Genomic DNA, 21,325 nt, shown 5'->3' with positions numbered 1-21,325 from the left:
TTAAGGTGGACAAATCCCCAGGACCGGATGGGATCTATCCCAGGTTGCTGAGGGAGACGAGAGGGGTATTGATACATAACTTTGTAGCATCCTTAAACACAGATGAAATGCCAGAGGACTGGAGAGTTGCTAATGTTGTCCCCTGTACAAGATGGGTAGTAGGGATATTCCGGGTAACTACAGATAGTGAGCCTGACGTCAGTGGTGGGAAAGTTGCTGGAGAAGGTCCTGAGGGATGGGATCTATTTATATTTGGAAGAGAAGTTGCCTATCACTGATAAGCCCAATGGTTTTGTGCGGGAGAGATTGTGCCGTACTAACTTGAGGAAGTGACCAAGTTGATGGGTGAAGGAAGGGCTGTAGATGTCATATACATGGACTTTAGTAAGGCATTTGATAAGGTTCCCCGTGGTAAACTAATGGAGAAAGTGAAGTCACATGGTGTGCAGGGTGTTCTAGCCAGGTGGATAAAGAACTGGTTGAGCAACAGGAGACAGAGAATAGTAGTGGAAGGGAGATTCTCAAAATGGAGAAAGGTGACCAGTGGTGTTCCACAGGGATCAGTGTTGGGGCCACTGTTATTTGTGATATACACAAATGATCTGGAAGAGGGTCTGATCAGTAAGTTTGCAGATGACATGAAGATTGGTGGAGTAGCAGAAAGCATAGGGGACTGTCAGAGAATACAGGAGAACATAGATGGACTGGAGAGTTGGGCAGAGAAGTGGCAGATGGAGTTCAATCTGGGCAAATGTGAGGTATGCATTTTGGGAAGTCTAATTCTAGAGCAAACTATATTGTAAATGGAAGAGCCTTGGGAAAAGTTGATGAGCTGAGAGATCTGGGAGTTCAGGTCTATTGTACCCTGAAGGTTGCTGCACAGGTGGATAGAGTGGTCAAGAAGGCATATAGCATACTTGCCTTCATCGGACGGGGTATTCAGTAGAAGAGCTGGCAGGTCATGTGAAAATTGTACAAAGATTTTGGTTCGGCTGCATTTAGAATACTGTGTACAGTTCTGGTTGCCACATTACCAAAAGGATGTGGACGGTTTGGAGAGAGTGCAGAGAAGGTTTACAAGGACGTTGCCTGGTATGCAAGGTGCTAAATATGAAGAGAAGTTGAGTAGGTTAGGATTGTTTTCATTAGAAAAAAGGAGATTGAGGGGAGATCTGATGGAGGTCTACAAAATCATGAAGGGTATAGACACGGTGGACAGAGTTAGGTTTTTCCCAGAGTGAGGGATTCAATAATGAGAGGTCACGTGTTAAAGGTGAGAGGACAAAAGTTTAAGGGTGATGCATGCGGAAAATACTTTAGAGAGAGGATGGAAAGCGCCTAGAACGCGTTGCCTGCAGAGGCAGTAGAGGCAGATCCATTTAAGGTGCACCTGGACAGACGTGTGAGTAGGTGGGGAGCAGAGGGATACAGACGCTTAGGAATTGGGCAATAGGTTTAGACAGTGAATTTGGATTGGCAAAGGCTTGGAGGGCCGTAAATTTTCCTGGGCTGTAAATTTTCTTTGTTCTTATCTAACGTCCTGTTGAATGTCTCAGCAAAACCAGCCTCCACCACCCTTCCAGGCAGTGCTTTCCAAACCTGATCCTGAAGAAGTTTCCTTATAGGAGAAAGTGAGGGCTGCAGATGCTGGAGACCAGAGTTGAAAAGTGTGGCGCTGGAAAAGCGCAGCAGGCCAGGCAGCATCCGAGGACCAGGAGAATCGACGTTTTGGGCATAAGCCCTTATTCAGGAATGAGGAGGGTGTGCCAAGCAGGCTAAGATAAAAGGTGGGGGTGGGGGGAATTTGGGGGAGGGGTGCTGGGAATACGATAGGTGGAAGGAGGTGAGTGTGAGGGTGATAGGCCGGAGAGGGGGTGGGGGCGGAGAGGTCGGGAAGAAGATTGCAGGTCAAGAGGGCAGTGCTGAATCCGGGGGTTGGGACTGAGATAAGGTGGGGGGAGGGGAAATGAGGAAGCTGGAGAAAACCACATTCATCCCGTGTGAGGGCTCCTAGGCAGAAGATGAGGCGCTTTTCCTCCAGGCGTCATGTGGCCAGGGTCTGGCGATGGAGGAGGCCAAAGACCTGCATGTCCTTGGCGGAGTGGGAGGGGGAGTTAAAGTGTTCAGCCACGGGGCGGTTGGGTTGGTTGGTGCGGGTGTCCCAGAGGTGTTCCCTGAAACATTCCGCAAGTAGGCGGCATGTCTCCCCAATGTAGAGGAGACCACATCGGGTGCAGTGGATACAGTAAATGATGTGTGTGGAGGTGCAGGTGAATTTGCAACGGATATGGAAGGATACATTGGGGCCTTGAAGGGAGGTGAGGGGGGAGGTGTGGGCGCAAATTTTGCACTTCTTGCAGTTGGAGGGGAAGGTGCCGGGAGTGGAGGTTGGGTTGGTGGAGGGGTGTGGACTTGATGAGGGAGTCGCAGAGGGAGTGGTGTCTCCGGAACGCTGATAGGGGTGGGGAAGGAAATATATCCCTGGTGGTGGGGTCTGTTTGGAGGTGGCGGAAATGAGGATGATACGATGTATCCGGAGGTTGGTGGGTTGGAAGGTGAGGACTAGTGGGGTTCTGTCCTGATGGTGATTGGACAGTGGGGTTTAAGGATGTAGGTGAGGGAAGTGGAGGAGATGCGGCGGAGAGTATCGTCGATCACATTGGAGGGGAAATTGCGATCTTTGAGGAAGGAAGCTGTTTGGGCTGTTCGGTAGTGGAATTGGTCCTCCTGGGAGCAGATGCGGCGGAAGCGAAGGAATTGGGAATATGGGATGGCGTTTTTACAGGGGGCAGGGTGAGAGGAGATGTAACCTAGGTAGCTGTGGGAGTCGGTTGGTTTGTATTAAATGTCTGTGTTGAGTCGGTCGCCTGAGATAGAAATGGAGAGGACTAGGAAGGGGAGGGAGGAGTCTGAGACGGTCCAGGTAAATTTGAGGTCGGGATGGAAAGTGTTAGTAAAGTGGATGAACTGTTCAACCTCCTTGTGGGAGCACGAGGTAGCGGCAATACAATCATCGATGTAGCGGAGGAAAAGGTTGGGGGTGGTGCCAGTGTAGCTGCGGAAGATGGACTGTTCCACATATCCGACGAAGAGGCAGGCATAGCTGGGGCCCATGCCGGTGCCCATGGCTACTCCTTTGGTTTGGAGGAAGTGGGAGGATTGGAAAGAGAAGTTGTTCAGAGTAAGGACCAGTTCAGTCAGTTGAAGGAGGGTGTCAGTGGAAGGGTACTGGTTGAGTTGGCGTGAGAGGAAGAAGCGGAGGGCTCACCATCAAACTGGCAGACAAAGGAGGCGCAGTGGTAGTTTGGCGCACCGATCTTTACACCGCTGAAGATAGACGCCAACTCATGCACACCTCCTCCTATTGCCCCCTTGACCATGACCCCACCTCCCACCACCAAACCATCATCTCCCAGATCATCCATAACCTCATCACCTCGGGAGATCTCCCATCCACCGCCTCCAACCTCATAGTCCCACAACCCCGCACCGCCCGTTTCTACCTCCTGCCCAAAAGCCGCAAACCCGACTGCCCCGGCCGACCCATTGTCTCAGCTTGCTTCTGCCCCACCGAACTCATCTCTGCATACCTCGACACTGTCCTGTCCCCCTTAGTCCAAGAATCCCCACCTACGTTCGGGACACCATCCACGCCCTCCACCTTCTCCATGATTTTCGCTTCCCTGGCCCCAACCCCTTATCTTCACGATGGACATCCAGTCCGTATACACTTCCATCCCCCATCACTAAGGCCTCCAAGCCCTCCGCTTCTTCCTCTCCCGCCGATCCAACCAGTACTCTTCCACTGACACCCTCCTTCGACTGACTGAACTGGTCCTCACTCTTAACAACTTATCCTTCCAATGCTCCCACTTCCTCCAAACCAAAGGCGTAGCCATGGGCACCCGCATGGGCCCCAGCTATGCCTGCCTCTTTGTCAGATATGTGGAACAGTTCATCTTCCGCAGCTACACTAGCACCACCCCCAATCTTTTCCTCCGCTACAATGATGATTGTATTGGCGCTACCTCGTGTTCCCACGAGGAGGTTGAACAGTTCATCCACTTTACTAACACTTTCCATCCCAACCTCAAATTTATCTGGACCGTCTCAGACTCCTCCCTCCCCTTCCTAGACCTCTCCATTTCTATCTCGGGTGACCGACTAAACACAGACATTTACTACAAACCGACCGACTCTCACAGCTACCTAGATTACACCTCCTCCCACCTTGTCCCCTGTAAAAACGCCATCCCATATTCCCAATTCCTTCACCTCCACCGCATCTGCTCCCAGAAGGACCAATTCCACTACCGAACAGCCCAAATGGCTTCCTTCTTCAAAGATCGCAATTTCCCCCCCAGACGTGATCGGCGATGCTCTCCACTGCATCTCCTCCACTTCCCGCACCTCCGTCCTTGAATTCTGCCCCTCCAATCGTCATCAGGACAGAACCCCACTGGTCCTCACCTTCCACCCCACCAACCTCTGGATACATCGTATCATCCTCCGTCATTTCCGCCACCTCCAAACAGACCCCACCACCAGGGATATATTTCCCTCCCCACCCCTATCAGCGTTCCGGAGAGACCACTCCCTCCACGATTCTCTTTTTAGGTCCACACCCCCACCCCCGGCACCTTTCCCTCCAACTGCAAAAAGTGCAAAACTTGCGCCCACACCTCCCCCCTCACCTCCCTCCAAGGACCCAATGGATCCTTCCATATCCGTCGCAAATTCACCTGCACCTTCACACACATCATTTACTGTATCTGCTGCACCAGATGTGATCTCCTCTACATTGGGGAGACATGCCGCCTACTTGTGGACTGTTTCAGGGAACACCTCTGGGACACCCACACCAACCAACCCAATCGCCCAGTGGCTGAACACTTTAACTCCCCCTCCCATTCCGCCAAGGACATGCAGGTCCTTGGCCACCTCCATCACCAGACCCTGGCCACATGACGCCTGGAGGAAGAGCGTCTCACTCCAATCACATGGGATGAATGTAGATTTCTCCAGCTTCCTCATTTGCCCTGCCCCCACCTGATCTCAGTCCCAACCCCCGGATTCAGCACCGTCCTCTTGACCTGCAATCTTCTTCCCGACCTCTCCGCCCCCACCCCCTCTCCGGCCTATCACCCTCACACTCACCTCCTTCCACCTATCGTATTCCCAGCACCCCTCCCCCAACCCCCCCCCCCCCATCTTTTATCTCAGCCCGCTTGGCACACCAGCCTCATTTCTGAAGAAGGGCTTATGCCCGAAGTTTTCTCATAACTGACTTTTCTCATCCCATGTAACCATTCCAGTAAATATGTCCTTCCTACCACAATGCATCATCTCACACCTCTCTGCATTGAGCTTCCCTTGCTATCTATTCACTCACTTCACCAACTTGTCTGTGTCCTTTTGCAGTCTGTGTCCTCAGTTTACAATGTTTCCAAGTTTTGTATCACCTGCAAACTTTGATATTGACTCTTACACATGGAAACCTAGACCATTAATATAAAATGAGGCAAAGCATGTGTCCCAAAACCCATCCCTGGGTAACGCCACCGGAGAATTATCCATTGACTACTAATTTCTGTTTCCTATTCCTCAACCAATTTTGTATCCACGTTGCTAATGTTTCTTCTGTTCCATGATCCTATAACTTCCCTCACAAGTCAGTTCTGTGGCATTGTACCAAAAGCCTTTGGAAGTCCATGAACACCAATTAACAGCATTACTCTCACCGATCCTTTATATTTCTGTACAAAATACTCCAGCAAATTAGTTAAACATGATTTTATATTTCGAAATATATGTTAGGCGTTCCATATGTTTATTAATTCTGCCTTGAATTACGGTTTCTAAAAGGTTCCCCATCAGTGAAGTTAAATCAACTGGTTTGTAATTGCTGGGCTCATCCTTACAATCAATTTTGATCAAGGGCATGATGTTTGCAATTCTACAGTCTTTTGGACCTTGGCTTAGCATAGGAAGACTGAACGATCAGTTCCCCTTCCACTCACTTCCTTCAATATGCGTGGATGCATCTCATCTGGTCTTGGTGTCTTGTCAACTTAAGCACCAACAGTCTATCCACCACTTCTTATCAGATTTGAATTGTTCTAGAGACCATGTCTCTGTCACCATGGCCTGGGCAGCTCCTGCTTCCTTGTTAAAGACAGATGCAAAGTATTCTTTTGAACTTTTCTTCCATTTGCCAATCCCCTTTTCAAACAGCCCTATTCTGCTTTTTACCACTCTTTTGCCATTTACATGTCTATAGAAAACTTTGATTTCCCATTTATGTTGGTTGTTGTCTTTTCTTATAATCCACTTTTGGTTCTCTAATTTCTATTGCACCTCCTTTCTGAACTTTTCATATTCCTCTTGGTATTTTTGACCTGCCATCTATCAATAAGCACACTTCTTCTTTACCTTAATTTCTATCTCCTTTGTCAACCTGGGGCAATCTGTAATTGTTTATAGTACATTTCCCTTTTCAGGGAAATTACCTTGAAGTTAGGAGTTGGAAGACAAAAGCATTGAAGTGGAGACAGTAGTCAAAACAGATAATGGCTGTGTCAGTGAGATTGGGACAGAAAGTGAGAGGTGCAGGTGGTCAGAATGGGAGAGACTAGAGAAAGAACAAATTCAGAAATGGATAAAAGGAGGAACCAGTGGTACTTGCTGGAGAGTTTTGTTACAGGAGGAAACTTACTTTTAGGTTTCTTCAAAGCATGTCATATTGATTGACATTAAGAGAGAATGAATGCAGAATTGTCAAATCTATAGACAGGATCTAACCAGGAGGCCTACCACAAACTATAAAATGAGTTAAGGCAAAGGAAATCATAAAATGAACAGAATAATTCCAGGAGGAAAAGATACAAAGAAACTTGAACTAAAGGTATACATTTCACAGCTTCTCCAAAGAACTCTGAAGTGAAGTCACTTTATATTGTAGGCAAGTACAGATGATGCTTAAATTGTTAAGGTGTAAAATACTGTGCACAGGAAGAAAAGGAGTGGGCTTCAAATTAAACAACCAGGTTACAAAAACAGGATGTATGAAAAAACCTGTCAAGACAAATTTGGGACTAACAGGATTTTGCTCTTTACTCAGAGTGACCAACAACCAAACAAAGTGCTGCAAATAAATAGATGAAGTTTGAAGTGAATGTTGGGCGGCACGGTGGCACAGTGGTTAGCACTGCTCCCTCACAGTGCCAGAGACCCGGGTTCAATTCCCACCTCAGGTGACTGACTGTGTGGAGTTTGCACGTTCTCCCCGGGTAAATGTAGGGTTATGGGTGGGTTGCGCTTCGGCGGGGCGGTGTGGACTTATTGGGCCGAAGGGCCTGTTTCCACACTGTAAGTAATCTAATCTAATCTAATTGTATTTTTCTAATGTGGGGGCAACAAAAAATTGTGCAATGATCAATAAACAATTTGATGAAATAATAGCAGACTTCAGAGTTCTTCTAGATGAATTTGTTGGACAAATTTCTTTATCAGTCTTGCTTTAAATAAAAACTGTAGCAACTGTAAATACAACTTGCAATTTTCTGAAAATTGGCAGCTGGATTTCTGACGTTAAAAAAAAAGTGATTACAGCTCAGCAATGCTTCATTGATTGTGAAATACCTTGCTTTATACTTGGAGGTTATGAAAAGTGCTACATAAGTGCTAGCACTTTCTTTGTTCAGTGTCAGGAAGCAACTGACCTTTCTTCACCATCCTTCCAGCTACAGTAAATTGATTGGAATCATTGCACGCTCCTCTGCCCCGAGTCTTCCAGGCCTCTTCCCGTGCACTTATCAGCTGTTTCCTTTCTTCTATTGTCATTTGTGCTTCAACATCATCTGTTGGCCTCTGGTTTAATCACAATAGATATTTTAAGGGTCAAAAGGATTGCAATGTTTTGTGCTTCTAATGCTTGACAGATTTGTCAAATTGAAGATGACAGTTATTATACAATTTATACACAACTTTGGATTTTAACCCAAACAAAGTGCTGCAAATAAATAGATGAAGTTTGAAGTGAATGTTGTACAACACTATTAATCTGTAATTTATTGCCAACTTTATCAAGAGATTGGTCTAGTTGACATAATGCAAAATTCCAAATAACTTTCCATGCCCACTTAACCAATGTAGGAAACAGCTGGTGTTCAGCTGATAGTAGTTATGTCGCTATGTCAGTATTTACATACTTTTCACAATATCTCCAAACCTTCAAAAGAAGCCTCTAGTTTTGTTTTGAATACATATTTTAGATATTGATTAACAGACAAGAGTAACAAGAACAAATGTGTTTTGAAACCAGCTCTTGTGTGAGCAGAGGAATGACATGGAAGTCCCATTGTGCATCAATACATTGGTATAAATCTGACAGTAGAATAGGTTACTTCATCTACATGACGCAACACATTCCTTCAGCTGTTGTTAACAAGCGTTAGTGCACTAATGATCAAGCAGTTTATGTAAATCATAACATTTGCACACTGATTAGTTGTCTAACATGATTTAAAATTTTGTCGTGACGTAAACCCAACTATCAGCGTAGAAATTAAAATAAATAGCTCATTTGTATACAATCAGGAAGTAGAATCAGTGCACCTACAATTTTGTTGCTATAGGTTTGTGCTGTCCTCACATCATGACTTACAAATTCTGCAATGTAATAAGGAATGTTTATTAATAAATTGAGTGCCCTCTTTAAAACACTAACGTCTCGATGACAATCCAGCAAATATTTTAGTCAGTATATCTCATGCATAACACCCCTTTTGGGAACTGCAGGAAATTTCTGCACCAAACACTGAACATGGAGCTTTTCTCATTCAATATATTCAGAAAAGATGGAAAGTGATATCATTTTTCACCTTTTTTTTCCAAATAATGCTTAAGTTTTTTTATCTCCCTTCGCTCTTTCCCTTTCTCAACTTTCCCATTCCTCAATATTTACTGACAGGGACTATGTTCTTTTGGCAGCTTTGTATTTACTGCTTTAAAAAAGCTCTCAGAATCCTTCCATTTCCATTATCACATCGAAATGGTTCAGCCTACTCTCAGAGTCAACAACTCATAAGCAACCTAAGAAATAGTTAAAACAAGATACCATCGAAGATGTGGTTCTGCGCTAAAGTGTTTTAATTAATACATTTATAGATGTTTAAATGGCCAGGTGAGGCCATGTGTATGCAAAAATCTGCACATTGCTAGAACAGTACTCTGGCATATGCTGTTCTGTTTGGCCTGGTTGTCCAGAACTTAATAAATAACTTAATATTTATATCCTGAATGATAGAGTTGAAGTTAAAGCACACATGTAAATTACAGGGTAGTAATAATAGCAATGTAATTGACTGAAATTATTGCAATTTGTATGACTACATATATCTATTTAACATTATACAAAAAGTCAAATGCATCTTGAAAACTCAGCAAGTCATTGAATTTAGCAGCCTGAGGGTTGGCTTATAAATAGGTTTAACAGGAACTAAGACCACTTCTCCCCACTTTGACAATAAGCTTTTTTAATTCACTCGTGGGTAGTGGCATTGCTGCCCAGCCAGCATTTATTGCCCATTCCCAGCTGCCCTAAAACTGAGTGGCTTGCTTAGCTATTTCAGAGGTCAGTTCAGAGTCAACCATATCACTGTGGGTCTAGAGTCACACGTAGGCTAGACCAGGTTAGGATGGCAGATTTCCATCCCTGAAGGATGTTAATGAGCCAAACGGGCTTTTCCAATAAACAACAATGGTTTCATGGTTGCCAATAGATTCTTAATTTCAGATTTTTTTTTAAAAAACAAAATTCAAATTCCATCATCTTCCACGGTGGCGTTTGAAGCTGGGTCCCCAGAACTTTAGCTGTTTTTCTGGATCAACAGTCCATCCATAATACCACTAGGTCAACACCTCCTCAGTTTAAAGTTATTCATCCCAGGAGTGAGCCGAGTGAATTTTCTCTGAACTGCTTTAATGCAATTGTATTTTTTTCCAAGAACGAAACCCAAAACTGTAGGCAGTGCTATGGTCACGTCACAGAGCCAGCCTAATTCTCTGGAGACAAAAATAAAAATTGCTGGAAAAACGGAGTAGGTCTGGCAGCATCTATGGCGAGAAAGCAAAGTTACCATTTTGCATACACTGACCTTTCTTCAGAAGGGTTCTGTTTGTTTCAGATTTCCAGTACCCACAGTTCTTTGATATTGGTTGTTTAACATTCTGGGGAGAAGGGTTCAACTACCACGATAGCAGTTGGTGGAATTTAAATTCAAGTAATAAAAGTTAGTCTTTGTATAGGTGACAATGAATACATAAATAAATGTTGTGATATCCTTTAGGGAAGGAAATCATTTGGCAGAAGGAAATTTGCCACCCTTAACTGCTTTGGCCTGCAGGTGACTCCAGATGCACAGCAATATGGTTCACATTTAATCGAACTCAAAGGGTCTAGAATGCCACTCTGTTCAAGAGCAATTAAGGACATGCACCAAATATTAGATCACATCTCAAAGAATATTAAAAAACAAATGTAGTCTTGGTAAGACTCTGTACACCTGCAGTAAATTCCCCGACTTGTCTATTCCATTTTCCTTAATATATAGCAATATTCCATTTGCCCTCCTAATGGTTTGCTGTATCTGTGTACTAACTTTTGCAATTCATGCCACTGAGTTCTTCATTCTTTCTTTCTTTAAACAGTAAATAGATCAGTAAGCTTCCCACAGTCAGGAAGGAGAGACCACAGCCAGAGTAGGACACAGCCTGAGCAGATATATAGTTCAGGGCCTTTGGAGGCACTATTGGAATTTGGTGAAAGGGGAAGAGGTGCTTTGTATTTAACGTTTCAGATTGTAGTTTGTAAGGCTGTTATTTAACAGGATAAATTGAAGCCTTGGATCAGGGGCTCAGCACAAAACAAAGGTGACATCATAGAAAAACCTGAAGTTCATTAGTTGGTTATAGCTGCTAATTTGACAATCTATTCTAGATTACTTTCAGATTAAAGGTACATAGGTCAAACATTTACAGAATACAAGATAAAAGGCCAGTAGGATTTTAAAAACCAAATGAAGAACTAGGTAATTAAAATAGAGATGCTGGGCCAGGCGATGTGTTATACCTGCATGATATGGGAGTTGGTGGTCCACACCCTTCCACCAGGCAGATGATACAAAAGTTTGAAAACACGTACCAACAGATTCAAGAACAGCTTCTTCCCTACTAGTATCAAACTTATGAACAGACCTCTCATATTTTAGAGTTAACCTTTCCTTGTTCCTTCTCTATAGCGATAACATTATATTCTGCATTCTGTTCTATTACTCTGATATACTTATGTAAGGTACGATTTGCCTGTATAGCCCACAAAACAATACTTTTCACTGTATCTCGATTCATCTGACAATAATAAAACAAATCAAATCAAATGTGGTTCATAGTGATCACATCTGTAGTTAGTGTTGGTTGCATGTGGAACTCTGGCTCAGGGGCGCTGAGCTGGAGTCTAAGCTTTGAACACTGCGAAACGAGGGAGGAGAGTTATCTTGATACTGTGTTTCAGGAGGCAGTCACACCCCTTAGATTAACTACATTGAATTTGGTCAGTGGTCAGGGCCAGGAACGTGTGATATGAGTGAGGCAGGTAGAGGGATCCAGAAAGTAGAGCTGAAGGAGCCTCAGCCTTTGAGCTTGTTTAAAAGGTTGAGATTATTGCTCCCTGTGTGGATGAATGCGAGGGATGGAGGGAGGATGAATAAATTGACCATAGCACCATGACACAGGGAGCATTCAGGAGAGGGGAGAAAAGAGAAATGTAGTTGTAATCGGGGATAGTAGAGTCAGGGGAATAGTTGCTCTTCTCTGTGGCCAGGATTGAGATCCCCGAAGGCTGAGTTGTTGCCTGGTGCCAAGGTTCAGGATCTCTTATTTGGATTGCAGAGGAACTTGGAGTGGGAGGGGAAAGATCCAGTTGCCATGGTTCACATAGGTAACAAAGATACAGGCAGAAAGAGGAAAGAGATTCTTCTGTGGGAGCAATTAGGGGCAAAACTAAAAAGCAGAAACAAAAGGATAAAAATCTCTGGATCACTAGATGAGTCACAAGCTAATTGGCACAGGATCAACAAGATTAAAGAGATAAATCTAGGACTCAAAAACTGGTGTGGGAGAAATGGGTTCAAATTCATGGGACATTGGCACCAGTACTGGGAAAGGAGGGAGCTGTTCTGATGGAATTGGCTCCACCTGAATCATGCTGAGACCAGAGTCCTGGTGAATCACAGAAATAAAGCTGTGGATTGGACTTTAACTTAAATGGTGGGTAGGTCAATGCAGTTGCATGGAAAATTATAGGGATTCAAAGTTTGTGAGAAGATTTGTAGCTCGGGTGCTCGTTGCTGTGGTTCTGTTCGCCGAGCTGGAAGTTTTTGTTGCAAACGTTTCGTCCCCTGTCTAGGTGACATCCTCAGTGCTTGGGAGCCTCCTGTGAAGCGCTTCTGTGGTGTTTCCTCCGGCATTTATAGTGGCCTGCCCCTGCCGCTTCCGGTTGTCAGTTTCAGCTGTCCGCTGTAGTGGCCGGTATATTGGGTCCAGGTCAATGTGTTTGTTGATGTCCATCAACAAACACATTGACCTGGACCCAATATACCGGCCACTACAGCGGACAGCTGAAACTGACAACCGGAAGCGGCAGGGGCAGGCCACTATAAATGCCGGAGGAAACACCACAGAAGCGCTTCACAGGAGGCTCCCAAGCACTGAGGATGTCACCTAGACAGGGGACGAAACGTTTGCAACAAAAACTTCCAGCTCGGCGAACAGAACCACAGCAAATTATAGGGAAGTTAAAAAGAGGGAGGACTCAGGACAGGTTGTTAATGTCTCCAGAGCAAGTAATTGGTTAGAGGGTCATGAATTGAACTTCATGCATGGCAGATAAGGGGACGAATATAAAAAGGTGGTCAATGCAGGACTGAAGGTATTGTGCTGAAATGCACACAGTATATGAAGCAAGATAAATAAGCATGTAGAACAGCTTGACACTGGTAGGTATGATGTTGTGAGCATTGCAGAGATCACAAGGGGTTCAGGGCTGGGAACTAAATATCCAAGGATATGCATCCCATCGAAAGGACAGTAAGATAGGTACAGGAGGCTAAGTTTTCTTGTTAGTACAAAATGAAATTAAATCGATAGCAAGAAATGATTTAGGAAGGCACAGAATCTGAATGGGTAGAGTTGAAGAATCCCAAAGGGAAGAAGAGCTTGATGGGAGTTATGTACAGGCCTTCGAGCTGTAGTCAGAATGTGGGAAATAAATTTGGAGATAGAACAGGCTTATAAGAAAGGCAATATTACAATAATCACGGGGACTTCTATATGCATGTTGACTGAGAAAACAGGTTGTAGCAGATCCTGAAAAACAAAGGAATTTGTGGAATGTCTATGAGCTTTTTTGGAGCAGCTTCTGATAGAGCCCACTAGGGAACAAGCAATTCTAGACTTAGTGATGTGTAATGAGGCAGGCTTGATTAGGGAGCTTAAGGTGAATGACCCCTTCGGGGGTACTGACCATAATATGATAGAATTCACCCTGCAGTTTGAGAGGGAGATGGGGGAATCAGATGTAACGGTATTCCAATTGAGTAAAGGTAACTATAAAGATATGAGGCAGTAGCTAGCCAGAGTTGATTGGAAGGGAAACCTAGCAGGGAAGATGGTGGAGCAGCAATGGCAGGAGTTTCTGGAGAAAATTCAGGAGGCACAACTGAAATTCATCCCAAGGAAGAAGAAACATATTCCGGGGAGGATGAGACAACCTGAAGATTAATGGGGAACCAGAGGTTTGAGAAGTCTTTAAAAGCCAGCAGAGGAAAACGAAAAAAGCAATGAGGTGAGAGAGAATATAAAATATGAGAGTAAGCTAGCTAGAAACATAATATTGCAAAAGTTTTTTTAAGATACAAGATTAGATTCCCTACAGTGTGGAAACAAGCCCTTTGGCCCAACCAGTCCACACCGACCCTCTGAAGATTAACCCACCCAGACCCATTTCCCTCTGACGAATGCACCTAACACTATGGGCAATTTAGCGTGGCCAATTCACCTGACCGGCACATCTTTGGACTGTGGGCCCGGAACACCCGGAGGAAACCCATGCAGACACGGGGAGAATGTGGAGACTGTCTCCACACAGACAGTCGCCCAAGACTGGAATCGAACCTGGGACCCTGGTGCTGTGAGGCAGCAGTGCTAACCACTGAGCCACCGTGCTGTCCCTGAAAGGTACAATTATAATGTTCAAAAGACTTTTGGATAAGTTCTTGAATAGGAAAGATTTGGAGGGCAAGCAGGACTCATTTAGTTTGGAAACATGGTCGGCCTGGACTAGTTGGACTGAAGGGTCTGTTTCCATGCTGTACGACTCTATGAATCTTTCACCCCATTTTGATTGATTAACCGTTCCTTAATCCATGTTAATATGTTGCCACATACACCATTTAGCTGTTACACCTTTGTCAATCGAAGAATACATCATTTACAGAGTCCCCTTTATCCACCTTGCTTTCTCAAAGAATACAAAAACGTTGACCACATTTGCCTTTCAAAAACCATGCGGATGCTGCCTGTTCCCAGATTATGGTTTTCTAAGCATCATGCTTTAACATCTTAATAATGTTTCTAGCAATTTCTCCATGGCATTTGTTAGGTTCACTGGCTTACAGCTTCTGCTTTCCATCTCCTCCTCCTCTTGAATAATCGTGTTACATTTGCTATTTCACAATCCACTGGAAATTTCCTGTATTTTTGGAATTTTGCAGGAGTATAACCAACATTTCTAAAATCTCTGCAGCCATTGCATGGAATATGTTAATAGCCAGTCCTGGAGTTTTTGGCTTTTCCAATGTAATGGTTTTCCTAGGACCTTTTAACCGATGATAGTCATTGCTTTAATTTCCTTCCTCCGTTTTGCCTCTTGATTTTCAAGTATTTTGGGCAAGTTCTATCAGTCTGCTATATCAAGGACAGAGAAAATACCTGTTTGATATTTCTCCCCTTCTCCTGTTTCCTTTTATCAACTCTCTGACTCTTTTTGTTTAAAAAAGAGGACCTGAAGTTACAATTTTGCTTTTCAATAATCTTCTGTCTGCAAAACTATATATATATATATAGAAGACTGCCTTTATCCTTTAATTTATCTAAAATTGTTGAGATTATGCATCATATTGAACATTGTCTAGGATTTTATAAATATGTAAAAGAAAGCAAATTCTAAAAACATTTCCAAACATAGTGTAACATGGGTTGTCTGAGAATGCGAGAAAGGTTACTAAGCCTACAAATTTGGGCACAAAATTTAATCTTTGAATTGAACAAGGAAACACGTTTGAAGAATAAATGCTTCCAGCAGAACTAACTGAAGGTTTTCTTTAAGAAAAAGTTATTCTTCAAAGATTGCAATAAAGTTTTATTTATGACTTTTTCTAAAGAACATATCAAGTGACGTTAGAGACACTTGCTTTTCGGAGTTAACAAAACCAAAAATCTAATAAAGTTTAACACCTGGCTTCAAAGCCGTACTGCATCAATGACTATCCTATAATGTTAATTCAGGATTTCCACGCAATCTTATTTCAAAACTAAATGTATGTACCTAAACTACTACTTAAGGAAGTAACAAAGATTGGAAAAAGAAAGGAGCTTAATAGAACTCCTTGTAACTGGTTTGCTATGAAACTTCCTAATGGTACAACTCTTTCTCAAAGTTATAACTCATTGTCATTTTATCATGCGAATTACAGATGAACATTTTCTTCCTGGTTCTAGTAATTAAAATTGCTCAATAGTATAGAATGAAGATAATAGCATTCATTTTGGAAATCTCAGGCATCAGTCTCATTGTTAATGCACATATCATGATAAATGACATTATTGACAAACATAGTGAAGTCACATGGTGTGCAGGGTGTTCTAACTAGGTGGATAAAGAACTGATTGAGCAACAGGAGACAGAGAGTAGTAGTTAAAGGGAGTTTCTCGAAATGGAGAAAGGTGACCAGTGGTGTTCCACAGGGCTCAGTGTTGGGGCCACTGTTGTTTGTAATATACATAAATGATCTGGAAGAGGGCACTGTTGGTATGATCAGCAAGTTTCCAGATGACACGGAGATTGGTGGAGTAGCAGAAAGCATAAGAGACTATCTATATCCTCCTGTATTCTCTGACAGACTGGAGAGTTGGGCGGAAGAGTGGCAGATGGTTTTTAATCCAGACAAATATGTGAGGTGATGCATTTTGGCAAGACTAATTCTCGAGCGAATTATACAATGAACGGAAGAGCCTTGGGAAAAGTTGATGGGCAGAGAGATCTGGGAGTTCAGGTCCATTGTACCCTGAAGGTTGCTGCACAGGTGGATAGAGTGGTCAAGAAGGCATATAGTATGCTTGCCTTCATTGGACAGGGCATTGAGTATAAAAGCTGGCAAGTCAAGTTAACATTGTACAAGACATTGGTTCGGCCACATTTAGAATATGGTGTACAGTTTTGGTTGCCACATTACCAAAAGGATGTGGACACTTTGGAGACGGTGCAGAGAAAGTGTACGAGGATGTTGCCTGGTATGGAAGGTGCTAGCTATGAAGAGAGGTTGAGTAGGTTAGGTTTATTTTCATTAGAAAAAAGGAGATTGAGGGGGGGGGGGATCTGACTGAGGTTTATAAAATCATGAAGGGTATAGACAGGGTGGATAGAAACAAGCTTTTTCCCAGGGTGAAAGATTCAATAATGAGTGGTCACGCTTTCAAGGTGAGAGGTGGAAAGTTTAAGGGGGGGGGGGATACACGCGGCAAGTACTTCACACAGAGAGTAGTGGGCGTTTGGAAACCGTTGCCAGCAGAGGTGGTAGAGGAGGCACGGTAGATTCATTTAAGATGTATCTAGATAAATGCATGAGTAGGTGGGGAGTAGAGGAATATAGATGCTTAGAAATTGACCGACAGGTTTAGACATTACATTTGTATTGGCTCAGGCTTGGAGGGCTGAAGGGCTGTAAGTTTTCTTTGTTCTTTGTTCTATAAAACCATTCTGAAGGAAGGTTATCAATCTGAAGGATTAGGGCTGGGAACATCACTACCTGATAGTGGTGCAGGAAACACAGCACCTTGGGTAAATGGCCAATTCAACATTCAGTTTCATTCTGCTCTGCTACAAAGGTTATTTCCTTCCTCATCTTTGCAATTTCAATTTTCTTTTAGTGATTTATTTTCCCAGTATTATGAGAAAAGTCACAGACCACATCCCCAGCTTCAAATTCTAATATTCCAAGTTACCCACAATCTGTCCAAACTTCAATGTGTTCTAGCAAATTGAAATTTTTCATTTTCATACCCAAGTCCCTTCAAAGCTTAATCCCATTGTTCATAAGTAATTTTCTTTACCTCAAGACTTTGTGCATACTCCTTTAACAGAGGGTTAAACATAGTCTTCTTTCTCTTCTAATAACGGCCACTGTTCACTAAATCTTCAGAGCTCCCATCCATTTCTCTCTCTCAACCCCATTCCTTATAATTTTCAAAGAACTCCTCAAAATGTATACTTGTAAATTTGTTTTCAGCACAAAACGCAAATCTTCAGTTTTTTCACATTTTATTTCTCTCTTGCTTGAATTAATTGACTTTTACTCTAAAGTACAAAACACTGTATTCTTCATGAGCATCACTGTAGAGATGGAGACTGTTTTAAGAGAACCAGTGAGGTTTTAACTTCAAGATATTTCAGCTTTGATATTAAATTGGTAACTTCAGGAACCTAATACGGTTGAATGTGACTTCTGTTCCTCGTCAACTGCATGTTTCTTTTCCTATTTACATGATAATACTAGAAACCTGTTGCCATATGGCAAGCAATTAAGAAGGCAAATGCTAAGTTAGACTTTTCTGCAAATAGCCTATGAGTAAGAGCGCTTTGCTGTAATTATACAGAGTTTTAGAAGATCACACCTACAGAACTTCACCCAGTTTTATTCTCCTCCCGAGGAAGAATATACTTACCTTGGAAGAGTTGCAATAGAGGCTCACTAGACTGATTCCTGGGACGTGAAAGTTTTCCTGTGTGGAGAGATTGAGTAGAATGGGGCTATATTCTTAGGGCACTGATGAATAAAATGAAAGGTAAAAAGTTCTAGAAAGGCTTCACACAGTAGATACTCTAGTTTCTGCCATGTTGTTTCTCCTGCTGGAGGGTCTGGAACTAGAGGTCATGTGTCTCAGGCAAGGAGACACAGATTGCTAGGTTTTTGGGTAGAGAGAGAATGAAGCAATAGCATGGTAACTGATTTTAATGTTGAAATTGAAACTCAATCTTACTGAACGGCAAAGTAGGTCTGATGGGGCCTTGGGCTTATTTTGGTTTCAATTTCTTATACTTCAAGAGACTTGTTCGGTGCAGTAATTATCAACAGTGGGTCACTATTTCATCAAGATAGTACTTTCCTATTTGTTAGTTTTTTTCTGCCTATTTGATATGCACTACATTCAGCAGAACAGTGCTGCATTTAAATTTAAACAAAATTTGATCTTTAATGAAACACCGATATCTGCAATTCTCAGATGAGTATTCACCCGCTGTGATGGATAACATGACAATTTTTAGAACTGTAATAGTGTAAAATATCATTGCAATATTCATTACAGCCAGTATGGGAATTTATGAAACAGAGTTACTTTTGTATAACAACTTGGCTTGACCAGAAAAATGAGTTTTAAATTTGGTGCAGAGATCTTGCTGCGATTGCCCATGTTTAGTTTTGGTTGCTAGTATAGCTCCACACATGCAATCCTTCTTCAAAAAGAAAATTAGAAATGCCAAAATAACACTTCTATAACACAAATATGTTTTGTTTCACCTTCCACCTCCAAGGATGGCGCTCATCATATAGCTGAGGACTTGTTTTCCTGGGACTACCACAAGTGACCTTCAAAAAGGAAAAGAACAGTGGAAAATAGAACAGAAAAAATGGGTTGCAGAAAGTAGAGGTAGCAAGATCAAACAACTCAGCCATATGCATAATCGAGCAGGATCAAAGCTCAAACGTTTTCAAAAGCTTTAAAAAAAAAATCTCATTTCAAAAAATGTGAAAATTTAAACAGTTACTTTTTCCAAAATTTAATTTTAACTGTTTAATAAGATTTTGTGTTTATTCCTAAAACAAAGTTGAATGTTTACAATTCAAATTTAGTGTGGCAAACTCTTGTAAGTTTACAACTTAGAAACATAGGACTTTGTTTTCTCGCAAAAGCACTGACGTGAAAGACAATTGATCAATTATACAATTTTTGGTAATTGCCAGAGGTAGATTTCAGGATGTCAAAATAATAGCTATTCATCTCAGTATGTAATAGTAAGGATAATGTTCTGACCATTTAAATTATACAAATGCAGCTCATGCAATAAAAAGCAATCAGAACAATTTTCCATTGACTATAAAATTCTGAATATCTAACTTGGTTCTGCAAATAATGTGGCAGGGTCAGTTTTATTTGAACCTTTTGCATGTAAATTGAGAAATTCTTACATTTTCAAACTTTGGTGAGAGTAAAGCTATGACAATTTAATGCAGTTCTTTGGCAGTATATAAAACAGCAACATTGTGATTCTGTTGGCGATTACTGACTATGCTTGTTGAAAAGAATTCTAATTATATAGTCAAACTTAACCATCAGCTCAAATGGAAAAGGATATTTTCATAGCTGATATCTACAAAGCTTTCAAAAAATGTGGCCAAAAGGTAGCAATGCTGAAATATTCAGTAGCAGGAGTGCATTTTACCTCATGCAAAGGGTGAAAACCCATTGCTCACCTGGTTACTATGCACAATGTACTGACATGTATGGGCAGCAGAAAGGACAGGAGAATAAGTAGAAGAATAAACAGGCTCCTACAGACATGAGCAAATGCAGAGTAAGAGAAATAAGAAAAAAAGGCTTAATGGAGAAAGAAATCCTTGGACGCACTAACAGTTAAATCAAATATTATGGCACAAGGTGTACTAAGACACATTAACCAATTACTACCAAAAATACATTCAGCAGCATTGTTGATTTCTTCAGACATGCAAAATTATAGCTACTGAGAGATTTATTAATATTAACTCAAATTTAAACTGGCAACAGCACGGAACTTCACAAGATACTTTAGCAAACAGCACAGGCAGCTTCCACAGTGCTGACCGTATCATTACATTGAAGAAAGAATAAACAACCGTTACTCATTTTCCTCCGAGTGAAGGCCCTTTTCATTCAAACTGTGATTTTTTAAAATAATGATAATGAAATCTGCTTTCAGTCAAAACACAGCAGCTTCCAAAGGAATCACTTACTATTAATCCAGTTAAAGCAGGCCAACAATATTTGACAGGTGTACATATAAAAACTTTTCAAATACAGCCAAGCTTTAAAGCAGAACTTATAAGCACAAAACTGCAGCAACATTTTAATGGCGATAGCTATAATAACTTTGAGAAAATAACCAAATTCTTGTGAAAGCAAACCTTGTGTAAGCCTTGTAGAAGTCACAGGGCTCTCACCTGCTAGCTGTAGACCAGGCAAGAGATCGATGTTTCCCTGTTTAAGAATAGCCTGCAAAATCAGGAATCAGCCAGTCTGCACAGGTTTATCTTCTGTGCATGTTTCATGATGACTAACCCACCTGCAACAGGTTTACATTACAACAGTGGGACGAGGCCCTTAAAATGATTATTTGTCCACTTATAGGTCGCAAGTGAACCTTAAGAGTCTAACATGGGCCTTCCAGGCCTGGACTTATATCAGGGTGGAAGTCAGAAGATGGCAGGAAGACACTCACCGCACTGTGCTGATTAAATACCCTCCCTGCCTCCAAACATGCTACTCAGCGAGGACAGAGATATCTCCCATTGTTACTGAACTGGAGTGAATATTTATCTGATTACCAAAAGGTTGCTTCTTGCATTTTCACAGCATTAAAATAACTTCAAATCAATACTAATTTCTCCATTTACAGTGAAGTTGCATCCTCACCTCAAAGAGTACTTCACAAATTAAGGTCAATGCACACACAAAAATAAAATCAATGTTGAGTGCTGAGAGGAATTATACTTGGGTTTCAACAATTTCATTATGAAAGCACATTAACTCAATTTATTTCATATTTCCTGGCATTTAGAAGATTCAGGGGGGATCCCATGAAGTTGTTCAAAATGACAAAAAGATTTAGTGGAGGAGATGCAGAGATGCCATTTCCTCTGACGAGATATTTGGAACATGAGTGCACAACCTT

General features: G+C 42.2%; 1 protein-coding gene across 20 annotated transcripts in view; it reads right to left on the bottom strand.

The window, feature by feature from the left end:
- Positions 1–21,325, bottom strand: part of svila (supervillin a) — a 339,560-nt gene that overhangs the window by 59,157 nt on the left and 259,078 nt on the right. For 13 of the 20 annotated variants that reach the window (XM_087987490.1, XM_087987491.1, XM_087987489.1 and 10 more), the window contains 3 exons: positions 19,869–19,946; positions 18,915–18,983; positions 7,722–7,869 (listed from right to left, as the gene is read on the bottom strand). In XM_087987490.1, coding sequence (XP_087843616.1) covers positions 7,722–7,869; positions 18,915–18,983; positions 19,869–19,946 — 295 coding nt within the window. The remainder of the gene's footprint in view (positions 1–7,721; positions 7,870–18,914; positions 18,984–19,868; positions 19,947–21,325) is intronic. The other 7 variants (XM_087987486.1, XM_087987487.1, XM_087987488.1 and 4 more) reach the window with 2 other exon arrangements.

The sequence above is a fragment of the Chiloscyllium plagiosum genome, unplaced genomic scaffold (genome assembly GCF_037043375.1).
Source record: "Chiloscyllium plagiosum isolate Xiang-an unplaced genomic scaffold, Cpla_swu_hap1 HiC_scaffold_5, whole genome shotgun sequence".
Lineage (NCBI taxonomy): Eukaryota > Metazoa > Chordata > Chondrichthyes > Orectolobiformes > Hemiscylliidae > Chiloscyllium > Chiloscyllium plagiosum.
The sequence above is the reverse complement of the archived record's forward strand: the minus strand, read 5'-3'. Positions and strand labels throughout refer to the sequence as shown.